The following is a 16868-nucleotide window of genomic DNA, read 5'->3' as shown; positions in this document are numbered from 1 at the left end:
ACGATAACAGAACTAAGCAGGGATGAATTACTAATAGGGAAGCTGTGCACACACGAGCGGTAGGAGCGGCCACCGTGAGCCACCTCCTTCAGCTTTGAGGGGGCCGGTGGGCACACATGGCTGAGGCCCGGCGTTGCTCAACGCCAAGCTGCAGCCTGCTCTCCGCCATCCTCTTCCCTGCCCTGCGCTGGGCGCAACGGGACACGCCAGAGCGACCGGATGGAGGCGAGAGGGCGGCCGGCAAGCACCAAGGCACCGAGCTCCGACCGGCACCCCCTGAGGCGAAGCTCCGCCCCTCCGCCCGCCTGCGTGACGTCACCGGGCAGAGGGCAAGCGCCGGCCAATCCCGCGTCCCGTATCGGCGACGGGAGCGTGGGGGGGGTGCGCGCGCAGGCGTGTCTGGGCGGCCGCGCGAGAGCGGCGCGTGGCGGGCCTTTCGAGCCCCCGGGGCGCGCGCGCTCCCTCAGGCTTCCCGCCACTTCCCCGGGGCGCTGAGGTGAGTATCGGGGTCCGGGCCCGCTCGGAGCGGGGCGGGGGGAGCTCAGCGGCCGCAGCGCCTCCTCGTCCCCCCCTTACCCTGCTCCGGGCGACTCTAGGCCGAGATCCCACTTGGCGCTGTGGGCAGCAGCTGCGCCGCAGTTGGGACTCGGCCGGAGGGTGTTTCTGCGCCTCGCCTGAGGGTCCCGTTTGCGCGCTGAGGTGGCTGTGGTGATCTGGGGACGGGAATGGTGGACAGCTTCCTCAGGGGTCTTAAGATACTTGTGGTGTTTGATGGCGGCTTGAGCGGCCGTGCATAAGCGTACATAAAGGTACGTGACCTCTTTTGTGTTTATTAGCCCTGTTTTAGTGGGGAAGACAGAGGGCAGTTGCAAAGCTGCCCTGGGGCATGAAACTTGCAAAGCAAATTGTGTTTCTTGTGTAATCCGTAAGTGTAAGCTACATTAAATACATACCGAATTTCAGAAGGGTGCTTTTAGTTGTTAAGCACTCATGCCCTCCAGGCTGGCTGAGAGAGTGGGGTGTTCTGTGGGACGCATGTTCCACCAAGCTAAAAAAAACCCGACCAACCAAGCTGGATATTACCGCAGAATTGCAGAAAAGGCCTTCTGTCTTCCTTGATAATTCATGGAATCGTAGAATGGTTTGGGTTGGAAAAGACCTTAAGATCATCCAGTTCCAATCCTCCTGTCCTGTTTGCTGCTTGCACTCACCTTAGGATCCCAAAGCTAATTTGGTTGCTGGGTGTTCCCCAAAGCATCAAACCCCTTGACATTTTTAAGTTGTGACTATTTTCACTGGAGTATTTACACTGATATTAACTTTTTTATAATTTGTCAAAGCCCTGCATTATTGTGTTGAGATATTTTTACATTAACAGATTCCTTGTTCTGTTCGCAGAGGAAACTTTAAAATGAAGGTCCAGAAGACAAGATTCTGTATGTTGCAGAAGTAAAATCTTTATAAAGAAGATCTCAAAGTGCAGTGTAATCTCACTGTTTAGCTTTTAGAAGAAGCTGAAAGCTCCTCTCACTTTGGAAGCTTGATTGTGGGTGGGTGTTTTTGTTTTATTTAATGTGAGTAAAACTATATGAGTGAATCACTTCTGCAGCCAGTGAATTACTCAATATTTACACTTGTTTCTTTTAAATTTACTATTAAAACAGAGTACCAGGATTAATTTAAGTGAATTAAGGAAAAACATAGGTGTTTGCAAAGATCAGGCATCTAATTGAGGCAAAAATGTGTCCTGATTTGATGAAAAATTGTATTAAAGAGATCCCTGAAATAAAAATTGCTTTATAGTCTTTGAACATCTGATCCAGAATAGCATTCAGTTTTCTGGGTGATCTGACACTTCCTTTTCCCTGTGCAGACTCTTTATATTAAAATACTGAATGTTCATTTGAAATGACGCCAAAATTACAGCTGGAATAATACCCCAGATTTTTTCCATGTATTTGGATCTTTTCTTTTTTACAAAAAAAAACCCAAACCCTAAAACTTTAATCATGAACTGTGGAAATGATTTTGTGGCAATTCTCAAGAAAATTGGATATCCAAAAGCTGATGAGCTTAAAGGAGATGATTTTGACTGGCTGGTTGAATCTTTGAAAAGCAGATCATTCCTGGAGTGTTTTTTTAGCAATATAAATAAGCAGTATGTGGTATCTGAACAAGAACTGCAAGAGTTTGATAATTTTCGTGAGTCTGGTAAGCCCGTTTTGGAGGGAAATGCACTGGATGAAGTCCTTAAAACTCTGAAGCCTGTGGATTCAAAGAGCAGTAGACAAGAGGAGGAGGAACTGAAGACATTAAAGGATGAGCTTCAGATTCTTCAGAAGTTAAAAAAACTTCAAATTCATCGGTATAATAAGCTTCAAATGATGGTTTCTGAAAACAGCCATCTGTTACAGATGTTAAAAGGCAGAGAGAAGGAAGCACGTAAAGAATTAAAAGAAGGATTGGAGGTGTTTACTGCGGCAGCTAATGGACTTAACAATGAACTGCTGTCTTTTACGGATGCAACTAAGAAATGGGCCTCTTTCGTTACTGCTTCAAATTCACAACAAGGGTCAGATCCACAGCCAGTTTTTTTTTCCCAACTTTCTTTGGACAAGTATTTGGCTCAGGAAGAAGAAAACTCTGCAGCTCTTAGCTCATACATAAACAAAAGTTTTGATCAAAGTGTGTCTAAATGGGTTGAAAATTCACATGAAGGCAGCTTTCAGTTTGCAGATGTCAGTGAACAAGACACTTGTGAGGAGACTAATGAAATCTCTGAGGAGACTCAAGAGGTGGTCAGGCTCCAGACAGCATATATTTGTGCTCAACATCAGCTAATTCACATGCAAGCCAAAGAGGAGAGCCTGAATTCAGCTATAAAGTGTGCAGAGAGCATGTTGCAGTCCTTAAACAGCAAGGTAAGCCACAAGAGGTAACAGAAGGTAGTAGAGTTCTGAACAGGCAGGCATGGTCAACTGGGTGTAGTAAAAGAAAATGCTGAGTTTACTGCTCTTTTAGCTGTTTTTACATAATGAGATTGTACAAGTTCTAGTCTTGATCACAAAACTACTCTTGTGAAATAGCTCCAGTTTCTATAGTTAGGAATTTTTCAGTATGGAGTACCTTTAATGCTGCTTTCCAGAATTAAAAAAAACAACTACCTTAAAAGCCCCAGGACTTAGTAGTACTGTTCTAGTTTAGTTTAACTTTGTATTTTCAAATGATAACTGTTTCTCAGTTATTTGTACAGAAAAAACAAAAGCTTAACTTTGCTTGACATTTTGTGGTGCTGAAGAGCTAATATGATTAATGAATTCTTGTTTGTATTCTATAGCATAAACTTAAAAAGTTTTAGTTTGCTGACTTTTTGAAACTCGGGTATTTGTACCAAATAAATGAATCTGATAGTTGAAGCCCCAGAAACCTCTCAACAAGTGAGTGATAGGCAGATATGGCTACTGGAATTTAAGAAATTGTAATAGGAGAAAACACATCAGCTTGTGCTAGTCATGGACTAACTTAAGGCATCATGTCAGTTGGTGTGTTTTCATTTATGGATGACTAGCATGTAGGACTTGATTACAGTTATTTGGAAAAGATTGATTTTGGTAGCAGTGTTGATAATCATCTGACTGACTATCAAAAATTGTGCTTGAAAGATTTCAGTCATGGAAGAGAATAGTTAGGGTTGGAAAGAACCTTAAGATCATACAGTTCCAACACCCCTGCCGTGGGCAGGGACACCTCACACTAAACCATGTCACCCGAGGCTCTGTTCAACCTGGCCTTGAACGCCGCCGGGGATGGAGCATTCACAACTTCCTTGGGCAACCCATTCCAGTGCCTCACCACCCTTACAGTAAAGAACTTCTTCCTTATATCCAATCTAAACTTCCCCTGTTTAAGTTTTAACCCATTACCCCTTGTCCTGTCACTAGAGTCCCTAATGAAGAGTCCCTTCCCAGCATCCTTGTAGGTCCCCTTCAGATACTGGGAGCTGCTCTGAGGTGTCCATGCAGCCTTCTCTTCTCCAGGCTGAACAGCCCCAACTTCCTCAGTCTGTCTTCCTACGGGAGGTGCTCCAGTCCCTTGATCATCCTCACTGCTCTCCTCTGGACTTGTTCCAACAGTTCCATGCCCTTTTTATGTTGAGGACACCAGAACTGCACACAATACTCCAAGTGAGGTCTCAGCAGAGTAGAGGAGCAACATCACCTCATTCGACCTACTGGTCATGCTCTTTTTGATGCAGCCCAGGATGCAGTTGGTTTTTTGGGCTGCGAGTGTACACTGAAGCTGGCTCATGTTAAGTTTCTCGTCGACCAACACCCCAATTCCTTCTCTGCAGGGCTGCTCTGAATCTCTTCTCTGCCCAACCTGTAGCTGTGCCTGGGATCCATTGCTCTGACCCAGGTGTAGGACCTTGCACTTGGTGTGATTAAACTTCATAACATCAGCCCACCTCACAGGTGTGTCGAGGTCCCTCTGGATGGCATTCCTTACCTCCAGCCTGTCAACTGAACCACACAGCTTGGTGTCATTGGCAGACTTGCTGAGGGTGCACTCGATCCCACTGTTTATGTCACCGACAAAGATGTTGAACAAGACTGGTCCCAACACTGGTCCCTGAGGGACACCACTCGTTACTGGTCTCCAGCTGGACATTGAGCCATTCACCACAACTCTGTGTGTGGCCATCCAGTCAGTTCTTTACCCACCGAGTGGTCCATCCATCAAATTGATGTCTCTCCAATTTAGAGACCAGGATGTCGTGTGGGACAGTGTCGAATGCTTTACACAAGTCCAGGTAGATGACATCAGCTGCTCTTCCCCTGTCCATCAGTTCTGTAGCCCCATCATAGAAGGCCACCAAACTGGTCAGGCAGGATTTCCCCTTAGTCAAACATGCTTGAAACCTAGGTGCCAAGGAAAATACAGCTCTTCTGTTTTCAACAGAATAAGTGTTTCCTGGCCCTGCAAAAGAATGAAATTACTGTTTTTTTTTGAAATACATTTATTTGATACCTACGTTGTATTTGCCTTATGTTGTAAAGTTTTATAAAACTGCCTGTGAAGTTCTCATTTATAGATAGAAAAGATGCAGTGATTTTGATGTAACACGAGTACGTGAATCTTGGATGAACTGCATAAATATGTTAGGAAAGTGGCTTGGAGGGAACCAGGAAGATACTGACATATTTTGTTTTATGCAGGATATTGGGGAACAAGAAAACCTCACTGGCAAAATACCTAGTTTAAGTGATGAAATTTCAGCAATTAAAGAAGATATAACTCGGATAAACAATGAAGAGCTGATGCCCCTTCTGAAGGAGAAGGCATCACTTCTGAGCATGCCTGTGGAGAAATGCTACTTGGAGCATCAGATTGCTCAGCAAGAGTATTGTGCTTCAAGACAAAATGAAATATTCAGGCATTTGATAAGACAGAAGGCATCATTTGAACTTATTCAGCTAGACTGTGAAATGGAGTTTAGGAAAAATAAGAAGATCTCCTGTCAACTCGAGAAGTTGGTAGAATCTCTAAAACAGCGCGCTGATGAGTTGCAACAGAGCCTACAGGAGAAAACTGAGCAAATTAAACATGCACAGCCAAGAAACACTATTAGTTCAAAGGATGGTTTCTCTTTCAGGTAAGCTTTATAGTCACTTGAACTTTGACATAATATTGGGGAAATAAAGGCTTAGGCAAGCTAAGCCTTTAGTCTTTCTGAGTTCTTAGTTACTTGCTAATTAGTATTTTGAATTCTGAAGAACTTCAAGATGAGACTAGCCTCTTGCTTATGCTTTGAAATTATTTTCAGGTTTGCCTGAGTCAAAACTGTTCAGTTATCAGACTTACTAATATTGCTGAAACATTCCTAAGCAGCATCTGGAATATAACAGAAGTTTAAAGCCAAACCTGTCTTTTATAAGTGCCCTGAACTACAACCTCTTGAAAGTGATTCTAGAAGTATAGATCTGGAAAGCTGTAAAAGATAGTGATTTCCCAGATCGTATGCATGGCCTCAGCAGCTTAGCCTGCAAAACCCCCCGTGTGGTAGAAGAGAGGAACGACTTCTTCAATATGGGAAAAGGGTTTAGCTCGTTTTTACTGCTTGATTTGCCCTCTGTCTTAAGGGTCCTGTCCCCACGGAGGAGTCTGTTTTTTCACCAGCAAAGTAATGAAGTCTCCTTGTAGCTCAGGTGATACAGTAGGAATGTGCACTGTGTTGCTGTCACATCAAGACTCTAAACCTTTTGATGAGGTGTACTGTATAATTATAGGTGTGTTAACGTCAGACTTTCTATCTGTTAAAACTGTACTTTATGTGTTTTTTAATAATAAAGTGATAACTGAGTATGGGCTTGCACAGTGGATAATTGCAAGAATTAGGCAGCATTAATTTTGCTTCCATTGTGTTTGTGTTGGCAACTCGTAACATTTTTGTTCAGGTTTATTATTAATGTTTCCAAATTGCTGAATGCCATCTGGCTATTTATCACTTTGTTTGCTTGGTTTAGTTTTATCCTTTTTCAAAGGAAAAGGAAGTTGAAAGAGTTACAAACCCTAAAGGGTTTGCTATTAATTCACATCAGCCAATGAAGTCTGCTGGTTTTCAGCACTTAAAAAAATTGCATCTTTGCAGCCCTGGAAATATCAGGAAATAATTGGCAAGAGCACACTGACAATGTCTGTTTGCATTCTTTTGGCGCTTACTAACTGGTATTGTGGTATTTCATTGCTGTTAATTTAATATTGAAATATTTTTGACTCTTGTTAATCACATACTAGCTATAAATAGATAGGATCATGAAATCAGTGGGAGAAGGAGTAAAGAGTACCCTGAGCAGTATTGTCCTTTAGTAGTCCTCTGACTTCTCAGGATGAACATTTTCTCTTGAGTAATAATGACAGGATTGCTTAGGAAACTTAAAAACGTTTGTGTGTCTTAACTTCATTTGTTACAGGCTATATCAGCTTCTGGAAGGAGAAAATAAAACCCAAGAATTATTTAAAACATACAAAGGCTTGGAGCAGATGGCTCAGAAGTTAAAGCAGGACTGTGCTACAGCAAAAGATCAGCTAGCAGCCTCTTCTCAAGAACAGTCTCTCCTTTTGTCCAAGCTAGAAAGTGATGTACATACCCTTTATGATGAGCTGTATCATGGAGGAGGTCGAATACAACTCAGTAATCAGGTAAGCCGTTATCTACTTACTAAAATTATTACGCTTAATATGTCATGTTCTTCTCCTGAGAACACCATGGTATGAAGGCTGTAGGCACACAAACTGGCTCCCACATGTCAGCGACAAACTTCTTGGCATAATGATGATGGGTGCAGTACTTTGTTCTTAGCAAATGCTGGATTTTGTAGGTGTTGGCAGATAGTGATTTCTTGTTACTGAGCAGATCGTTGCATCTAACTTCATTTCTTCCAAAGGCATATCCAGTCCTGTATTACTGGCAAGTTTATGGTATGGGAAATAAGTCATCTGGATATGGTATCACTAGAAAACAATTTAAATTTCTCATTCTTTCAGGTGGGTTTTTTTCCCCAGTTACCTGTAACACCTCAGTAGTATGGTTTGTTCCCTTAAAAAGCCTGGCCATAGGTGGCTCATTTGGACAATATAACAGCATCAGAATTTTGAAGGACAGTTGTAGTAGGGCAACCCTGCTGCAGAGCTCCCAGCTGATAGATTCAGAGCCTGTTTTAAATGGGAGTTGGGGTACTTAAATGCAACTTGTTACTTTTTTTTTATTGTAGATACCTCAAAGGTGGATTGAGGTAGTCTTCTGTTACATTATACTTCTTTGGTTAAATACACACAAATACGTTTATTGCTGCCATCTGTCAAGTGTATTTGCAACATATAGAAGAGTTTTTATAACAAAATGAAACTGTGATTGGAGCAATACGTGTTTAGGGATTATAGGTTATTAATCAAATGCCTTTCTGTTGATTCACATTGCCTCTTAAAACAGTGACATCTCTGTTGCTGCTGTTTCTTAAGAAAAGCAATTCCTTTAATAAGGAAATAATGTGGAAGATGAGTAGCCTGCTTGCACTGAACTATCTTAAGAGTGACAGTTGGGAACATTGTAGCTGTTAATTAATGATTAAATTTTAAAATTGCATTGGCTTTTCTGTTGTAGTGGGGTGTTTTTTCTGTTCCCTTGTAAGATAGGAAGACTTGTTAAATATGTCATTCAGCCATCTGTCCAGCTGAAGGCTGGGTAAAGAAGGAAATGAATTTACATTTTCATAACCTGATGTGAGTACTGTTACACAGAGCTCAAAAGTTATGTGAATTAAGTGGAATTCCTTAGCACCTGTCTTTCTATTATCTGTGATGACTTTTCAATTACAAAAAAAGTTGCTTTCAAAAGCAAATAAACTTTTGTATTTCTAGTTCAGGTAATGTATTAACAATAAAAAAGTAATTTTTTATTTTGTCTTGTATCTTTTGTTAGGAACTTGTTGAGCAGTTGCAGCAACTGGAAACCAATGTAAATAAATTAAACAAACTCCTTATTGATCTGATGGCTGATGTGAAGTCAAAGAGAAGCTTTTTAGAGTCCAATAAGCTGCTTCAGATGGAAAGAAGCTTGTATGTGTATTTTTATACAGATGAAGATCGCTTGAAAGAGATGGTGGAGAAGCTGGAGCAGCAGGCTGAGGTGAAAGCCCATGCTCTGGCAGATGAGCATTTTGCCACCAGTGGAGTTCTCAATTTTTAAACTTCAGTGTATTTTTAAGAAAGGAAAGTATGTTAATGTAAACTGTCTGTAAGCTTATGGAATGATAACTATTGGTTTATCAAGGCTAACATTTATCTACCATTGTGATGTATGTTTTAACTGCCACAGTTACCGGCTTTGAGTTGTATGCTGCTTTATGGCTTTTGGCATCTGCCCACTGAGTTCACATCTCGGTTTTGTCACAGTTCTTCGATACAGAGTAATACATTGGTTATTTAAATGAATTGCATTCAGGCTGCTCTTCTGCTAGCCTTTATGTTGATTTCCAGTGCACACAGCATAGCACAAAAAAGAACATTTTCTGCATATGGAATAGATTTTCTTGCATGCTAAGAACTTTTGATATGTGAGCTAACAAATAAACACAGACAAGGCATTCCAGATTTTGGAACATGAACGTAATGTGCTCATTCTGAAGAGGAGAGTTCTCTTCAGGATATGCCGTGATTGTTTCCCGTATAGTTCTTATGAAGATTTGGTGTTGCTAGAAATATGTTGCAGTATGTACCAGAATGTTTCAAGTACCACAACCATCTACTTTAAGACCATTCCGATATCTTTTAATTTACCTTACAGCCTGTCTTTTTCCTTGAAATCAGTCCCTATTCATCCTGAGCTCTTCAAAGAAGAATAATTTTAAATTGACCTTCTGGACTCTAAAGTTTTCTCTGTCTGTCAAGGCAAAGCAAGCCATTCTGCCTCTCTCTCCCTTTCATATGCTTACTGTAAATTCCAGCTGGATAGATACAACAAATACTAATGTAGCCTGATGGATCATCCTCTTTGAATTTGGATACAAATATCTGTACTTGTAAGTATTCAAACTTGCAATCTGTCAATGGCCTTGAGCTAAGAAAAAAATTTCCATGTAAGCAGAGGAAATATCGTCAAGGTTCACCATCAAGGCAACATTTGTCTCAATGGATTTAGTGGGAGATGACCAGAGTAATAGGGCTCCAGTTACTAACTTGTATAGCAGCAATTTACCTAACAGCAGATTTTGGCAGAGCAGTTGACTTGTACAGCTTGCATCCTCTTAAGTATTTTTAAAATACTGGGTATTTATTTTGTCTTTATGGTAAGTTTTATACATTGTTCTGGTCTAACCGTAAAGAAAACAAGTCATCAGTATGGACACTGTTGTTTCTGATTCTCCTGTATGTGTTGTATCAATGGACTCTTCAAGTATTTTGTAAGTATTATAGAACATGGGTACAGGTCAACTGGAAAAGCAGCTGCTTTTTGAAAAAGGATAAAATTTGGAACAGCAGTAGCTGCGGTCAAAGGTTGTAGAGACTTTAGATGTTGCTGACCTGTTTCTTAAATTAACAAACTATAGTAACTATTTCAAAATTATTAAGATTTAATAGTACTTGAGTACATCAATTAAGTTTAAGAAACAGAGGTCTTCTGTAAGTATTTTCTGAAACAACACATCACTAATGTTTATATATATTGTGATAGGAAGACCTGTTTCTTTCATCCTGTATTGGCTCTGGTTTTGACAGTTATTTGAAAGTGTTTTTTTCTTGATAAAATGTGGGCAGCAATAATAGTAAATGTATTTACATGCTAGATAAAACTAGTTTAAAGATGCTGAGAAGGGGAGGTGGTTCATATGTAAATGGTAATTGTTTTATTTGTCATGGTTTTTGTATTGGAAATCAGCTGAACTTAATAGGACTGATTTTATAAATGTATTAAAACTTTCAAAGTAAATTTTTGTAAATTACTGCAGTTTGATGATTTTTATTTACAATACATAACTGATAGTAATGTCAGAGGAGTTGTTCAGCCATTCATTCTCAATAGAAAGTGACATGTGCACTGTATTTTGTAATTTCAAAATAATTGAAGTGTGGGTTGTTCTGTGGCTCTGATATAATGCATTATTTGCATGTGTTTTCTGTTTAGGTTTAATCTTAAAAATGGAACAGTACACATCATACATAGGATGTGAGATTTCTAAAGTGCCTTTATCTGATAGCGCTCAGAGAATTATGTCAGCTTTGCAATCTATTCCTGTAGAAGTTCAGACTAGCAGAAAAAAGAACCAGAGTGAGTAAATCTCAGCCTATTTAAGCATTTCCATTTTCAATTGAAAAATTGAAACCCAAACAAATAAACCGGTATCAAATCTATGGTCCCTATTTAAAAGGTAGAGAAAGGTGAGCGTTTAGATTTCCAGGGTTAGAAAAGGAGTTAAGCTGTAACTGTGACGTTTGCTGGGGCTTTTCTGATTGAGTAATACTATACAAGTGCAAAGAACTAGGTAGGATATTACCGGTATCCTCAACTTCATTGTTTTATTTCCTGTCCCTGCTAAGTGGTATAGAATTAGATGAGAATTTCAAACCGTCAATTAACTAATACTGTAAATTCAATGTATACAGTAACTTGACTCTGGACTAGATATTTGAAGATCACTAGAGATACTGAGAACTTGCCAGAAGGCCTGTAAACTCTCCAGACTCATGTTTGTCATTTGAACACATGTTCATTAGCAACTTGCTCCTTGTGAAATTCTAGGGTGAAGAGTGAATAGAAGTCCCAGAGATAGAGTGAATTAGCTAATGTTAGAAATGCTTCAGCAGATCTCTGACTGTTGAGCAAATTTTAGTCAGAATGTTGTGGATACTATGGAGGTTTTGCAAGATGGAATTTTTATTCTCAATTCTGTGCATTTCACAGAATGTAGCTCTGGAAAGAAGTAGATAGAGCTTTGCTTAATTTCAGTTGTCTATTTTCCCCTGAGAACTAGATCCTGGCACATCTGGTCAAGGCGATTTAGATCTAGCACTTGTCCTTGTGTACATGGCGTTTGTTGCAGCCTCTGGTTTATTAAATAACAGATCAGGTGGTTCTTTCAGTGGCAAAGTAATGGATGAGTGGATCCTGATGGTGGAGCACTGAAAAGGATAGTTCATTGCTGCGTAAATCAGTGATACTTTAAATACAGAAGGTGGGTTCATTTTAAAATGGTACATTTGGACCAAACCCCACATTATTTTAAAGAAAATCTGATCCTTCTTCTGCCTCAGTTTAATTACTGTTTCACTTTTCTTGCTATTGTGTCATTTTCCTTTCCTTAATTTTCTTGTGTGATGTTTTTTGTCATAGACTGTAGAACTCTGTGCTGTGTGATATCTCTGCCATGTGACCTTGGCCACTCTTGATCCATTCATTCCATGTCAAGCTGTAAAAAACACCCTGAAGGTGTCTGGTATCTTTAGTCAAATGAACTTGCTGTCCTTGTAGTGCTGTGAAATCCTTATTCCCTAGGGAGTGTAAGAACAGGATAAGCATTTAGTGGTGGCAGGTCGCATGACTGGCTTTTCTTGCTTTTGTTTTCCATATAGTGATTATGTTTGTTTCTAGTGCTTTAAGAGCAAACTTTATTTGAATTGTTTTAAGGGAATTGTTTGTGTGTGTATATATATATATATCTATCTCTTTAGCTGGATCAACATGGATCTGCAGAGAAGAAAAGGTTTGCCTCCCTTAAGATAAAAATCAAAACCCAACTAAAACCCTGTCATGTTAATTGGTCTGTTTCAAACTTTAATGAACTCTGTTTGATTGATATATCTTTAAAGATTAAATTCTGCTTACTGGAAAATCTCTCTTTGGAAGTTAAATACTGGGTTCAATAGGGACAAATACTTGCACTGTTGAACTAGTGGGTGAAATTCTCTGGTTACCTTAACAGTAGAGCTTGTAATGTTCCGTGTAGTGTCAAGGAGTTAGGAGGCAAGGATGGATTTCTACTGCCATCTGGTGATACTTTTTCATAAACTAGCAATTTGAGGTTGCATAGCTCTTTAGATAACCGCCACACTGAATACTGAGTGCTGAAAGAGAGAAATGTAGTTGTCATCATCTTCTCTGGAGAGTGAATTTGTCAAGAAAAAATGTCTATGTATGAAACAATGAAAAGTATTGAATATAAACTCAGTCACTGTCATTCTTTAATTATAATTTTATTGTTGTAGGAAGTGTTATGAAAAACAAACCTAAAGTGAAGCTACAATTGCAGCCAGATTCACTGTTGTAACAGCTCAGGTTAAAAGTCTGAGCTGGAGTTAAATAACTGGTTATACACATAAACCAGTATGAACCTGCATTTAATACTATAGTAAGCTTAGTTTCTTATGGAGACTAAGCTAGTTAGTCTTTGAAAATGCTTTTTTGAGTGTTTTAAGTACAGGGTCCTGATTTGCCTAGGTATCTTTTTTTTTTTTTTTCTTTTTTTAACAGCTTCAGTAAATAGAGATAGATCATCTTATGATCAGTTTGACATTGGTCATCACCACATTAGGTTCAGAAAGTGTCTTACTGCTGGCAGTCCAAATTTCATAGCTGAAAAGAGTAGTGGAGTATTTGACTTGGTATGGAAAAGAAGTCAGGAGGGAACAAAATGCATATTCTACCCATGAGGTGTCCCCATGAGCTGGGCAATAAAAGAATCTGGAGATAAAGGAATCCCAACTAATTGCAAAATCTGGAGAGACCCCCAAATATTGCTGGCCTGTTGCTCCTTCTTTTATTGCAGTCTTCACTTCTCTTCTTGGGGCTGTCGGGCAGTGTTGAGGACAGAAAAGAGAAGGCATGTCCTGACTCATTTAGCAAGGTGCAGAGCCCTGAGGTGCATTTGCAAAGCAGCTTTTATGCTACAGCATCTCTGCTTTTAGTGCTGTGTGGTAAATGTCACCGGTGGCTTAGTGGTGGGCCAGGCTGGCAGCTGTACTGGGGCACAGTTTGGCAGCTCTGAATTTTTGTTCTTGCCTGGTCCTGTGATACCTGTTTACTACAAGGATGAGGAATGGGAAAAAAGATTATGCTTTGCAGATGAAGCATGGTCAGTTCTCTGTAGGGTACGGTATGCTAAAGATGTATAAGCAAATAATGTTTTGCTGAAGAAAATTATTGTGCCTAATTCCAAGAAAACAGTTAAACTGCTTAAGAGACCAAGATGGATCTGTTTTCTTTAAGGAAGGAAAGATGAATATTTATGGTATTACCATAATGCCTTTTAATACTGTGGAAAATGTTTGCTTTATAACAAATTTGAATTAATTTTTTCTTAATGGGGGCAGAGCACATATTTAGGAACCTGCAGGGCCCTTTTAAGCATGAATGGTATTAATTTGAGGAAAATGGTTGTCATGGAAAATTTTATTGCAATTACTTTAGGTTTGGTAGCATTGTCAGTAATGTAACACTGTATGTGTATCTGAAGTAATACGTGCTGCTCTCAGATTCACCTGTAGTGTAAAATGTTTCTCGTTCTTTTTTTTAAAGGTATAGAGAAGACAAAGGACAATAAACTAGGTTATAAGGATACACATCTGAAAAATGAAAAGGCAAGCATTTTATAAGATTGAAGACCACTAAAAGCAGTCTTTCTATAGCAGGTTCGAAGTTGGTATAGACTGGCACTTCCATAACAAGCTTTATTACAATATAATGTATGCACTCCTAATTAACTTTCCCCTGCCTTATTTTGCACTTGGCATCTATTTACCTATGAGAGTCTTGTCCCCACTTCTGTTACCTTTTTTTATTGCAAGTTATTTTTGACAGGCTGGTTAGAAATAAATAAGGTTGCCACGTTTAGGTAGTTCCAGGTTTAAAAAGGTTCTCAAACATCTGTCACTAAGCAATCACTAACAAATAATCATAATGTGAGCTGATTTATATGAAAAATTAGTTTGTATTAGGAAGCTTAGTTTTTGATTTAATCATCTCTGAATTTGGTTTAATATACCTGTGTGTGACAGCAAGTGTAGGAATGAGAATGGAGCACCAATTCAGGCTGCAATTGCAAGATCCGTTGAGTTGGTCAGTGAGTTGCAGATACTGCAAGTGTACTACCCCTGTCCCAGATGGTAATTTCACAGCCTTCCTTAACTCTGACTGGTGCATGTTGCACATTTTGTCCATTCAGGTTGCTCAAGATGCAGAAAACCAGTTAGCTTTGTGAGATTGAGATGGTTTCCTGCAAATTAAATTGGCTTGTAGGTAGACATGCAGCTGTGGATGCACATGGATAGTAATGGAAGCTCTTTTTCTGGGGATGGGGTGCTAATTTTGACTCACTGTATCTAATGAAATTTTCCTAGATCCACATAAATTGTGAAACTACATCCTGGGAGTTGTTTTCTCTAGTTCTTCCTAGAAGCTGCTGCTTCTCTCTGTGGTTAATTGTAGTTCCAACTGTATTATTCTGACTTGATAATTAAATTGCTATGTTCTTATTTTTGAACCTCTAAAAAAGAAACGCTTATTCCTCATTCTATAATTACTTGAGTGTCCCAATTCAAATTCTACTGTGTTAAACGATGCAACTATTTGCATTGCCTGGAGAATACAGCTGAGCGAATTAGTTGTCTTTCTACAGCTCTTTAACATTTGGTCTTTCTGTGATACTATTTCTCCACTTATGGCAACTTCTTACAGTGTGCAGTTTTTGATTAGCATTGCCTAAATCCAAGTAATTTGGCTTCAGAACAACCACTATACATTTTGGTAATAGCAAAAGCCTTGTTAGCTCCCCTTTTATATTTACTTGGAACCTGTTAATTGTATTTCTGCTGTAGAGTTAATCCTGTAAAGTATGATCTCAAGCAATATAAGCCTTTTTCATCTTTTGACTGTAGTTCTGAGGTTTGGGAGCACAGGAACTGGGTTGAGGAATATTGCAAAACCAGAACACCCCCTCAGCAACTTACTGGCTCTCTCATTCTGGTTTACTCAGTCGATACAGATGGAGTAGAAATGGACGACACCCTTTGATCAGTGAATATTGTCATTGTGGGGGAATGGATGGGAGCCTTGCACAGCAGTAACTTGTGGTTCCTTTGAAGTGAAAAGGCCCTGATTTTAGGAATGGTAATGGCAGCAGAGGTACTGAAGGAGACTCTGCTCCAAGAGCAGAAAATACAGTCATTATTAGAGGCTTCAGTTGCTTTTCAGTGGAGTGGGTGAATATTAAGCTTATGTATGATGCTAAGACTTAAGAATTAGGAGACAGCGACTTTGTGTAACAGTTGGAGAACTCACGAGATAAATTGTGTTGTATTTGATTCTGTGTGAAATCAGGTTCAAAATCTTCATGTTGAAGGAAGCTCTGTCAGGGACTGTAATCTTTCTGAAGATTAAAAGATAAGTCATAATAGGAATGTGTAATTTCAAAAAATGAAGGAGCTTTTAAAAGAAAATAAATGGAATTTGCCCTCCAAAGCCAAAACATTTGTAGGTAGTATAAGTATTTATTCAGAACAGAATATTGGAGACTTAAAACGAATACTAAAATCTGGCCAGGAAAAAGGAAGTGTGGCTAAATGACAGTGTGAAGTAGACCACTAAGAACATCATCATGCAAAATGCTGAACTTGGCGGTATTTGTATTCTTTTATAGTTACCTCATTTGAGTAAGTTAAATGTAAATATAATAGTATAGTCCCAGTAAACTTTGAGAAGCAGCTTGCAAATGCATCCCTAATAATCCATCATCTTTCCAAATGCTCAGGAGTCAAAAGCTTGCCAGCTCCTGTAAGACCTGTTGATGATCGAGGCTTAAGAGGAGTATTGAGGGAAGATACAACTCTATATATCTGTAAATAGTTAAACAGAGATTTACCTTGGGGGATCTTGCAAAGGTTGCCAGCTGCTATTCCAGAGTTCCTTGTTTATGAAATGAAGACAGAGGATCTATCTCAGCTGAAGAGGTTGTAAAAGAAACTAACAAAATAAACAGTAAGGTAATATTAGGGCCAGTGTCATAGTGAGGAAATTTCTGAAGGAAATCCAGGATGAAGGAGTAAAATCATGATGTTAACATGCAACTTCTTGCTTAATGCTCTTTAATAGCATGCTGCTGTAAAGGGATCCAGGGACTGTCTGAAGGAGGAAAGCTGTTCTGGGCATAGTGGGTTAAGTGGAATAGAATAAAATAATCATACTTGTGATAATACATCTTCAGTGCAACTTTCATATACATTTTATTTACATCTTAGTCTTGCAAGTTGTTTGAAGAAATTGGTGGAGAGCCAGTTGACTCAGTGTACTTGAATTTCCAAAGCAGCCATTATGGTCCCTT

At 39.4% G+C, this 16868-nt stretch overlaps 2 protein-coding genes across 8 annotated transcripts in view; both read left to right on the top strand.

Moving 5' to 3' along the window:
- The first annotated feature begins 407 nt into the window (after positions 1–407).
- On the top strand, positions 408–8991 carry HAUS3 (HAUS augmin like complex subunit 3). Of its 2 annotated transcripts, none has more exons than XM_062638662.1 (5): positions 408–496; positions 1399–2921; positions 5217–5653; positions 6972–7200; positions 8480–8991. In XM_062638662.1, the coding sequence occupies exons 2-5, from the start codon at positions 1953–1955 to the stop codon at positions 8744–8746; spliced, it is 1902 nt and encodes a 633-aa protein (XP_062494646.1). In that variant the 5' UTR covers positions 408–496; positions 1399–1952; the 3' UTR covers positions 8747–8991. The 2 variants fall into 2 exon arrangements, with proteins under 2 accessions (XP_062494646.1, XP_062494647.1); XM_062638663.1 differs by lacking the exon at positions 408–496 and adding an exon at positions 550–809.
- A 484-nt stretch (positions 8992–9475) lies between these two features.
- POLN (DNA polymerase nu) overlaps positions 9476–16868 on the top strand; it is a 96152-nt gene continuing 88759 nt past the window's right edge. For 4 of the 6 annotated variants that reach the window (XR_009968489.1, XM_062638659.1, XM_062638658.1 and 1 more), the window contains exon 1: positions 9553–10825. Coding sequence is in view for 1 of the 6 variants with exons in the window: in XM_062638661.1 (XP_062494645.1) it covers positions 10696–10825; positions 14069–14130 (192 nt within the window). In the remaining 5 variants the exon portion in view is untranslated. Of the gene's footprint in view, positions 10826–14068; positions 14131–16868 lie in introns of all 6 variants that reach the window. The other 2 variants (XM_062638661.1, XM_062638657.1) reach the window with 2 other exon arrangements.

Source organism: Pezoporus occidentalis, unplaced genomic scaffold, assembly GCF_034315485.1.
Source record: "Pezoporus occidentalis ecotype Australia unplaced genomic scaffold, CSIRO_AGI_Poc_V1 ctg58, whole genome shotgun sequence".
Taxonomy (NCBI): domain Eukaryota; kingdom Metazoa; phylum Chordata; class Aves; order Psittaciformes; family Psittacidae; genus Pezoporus; species Pezoporus occidentalis.
The sequence above is the reverse complement of the archived record's forward strand: the minus strand, read 5'-3'. Positions and strand labels throughout refer to the sequence as shown.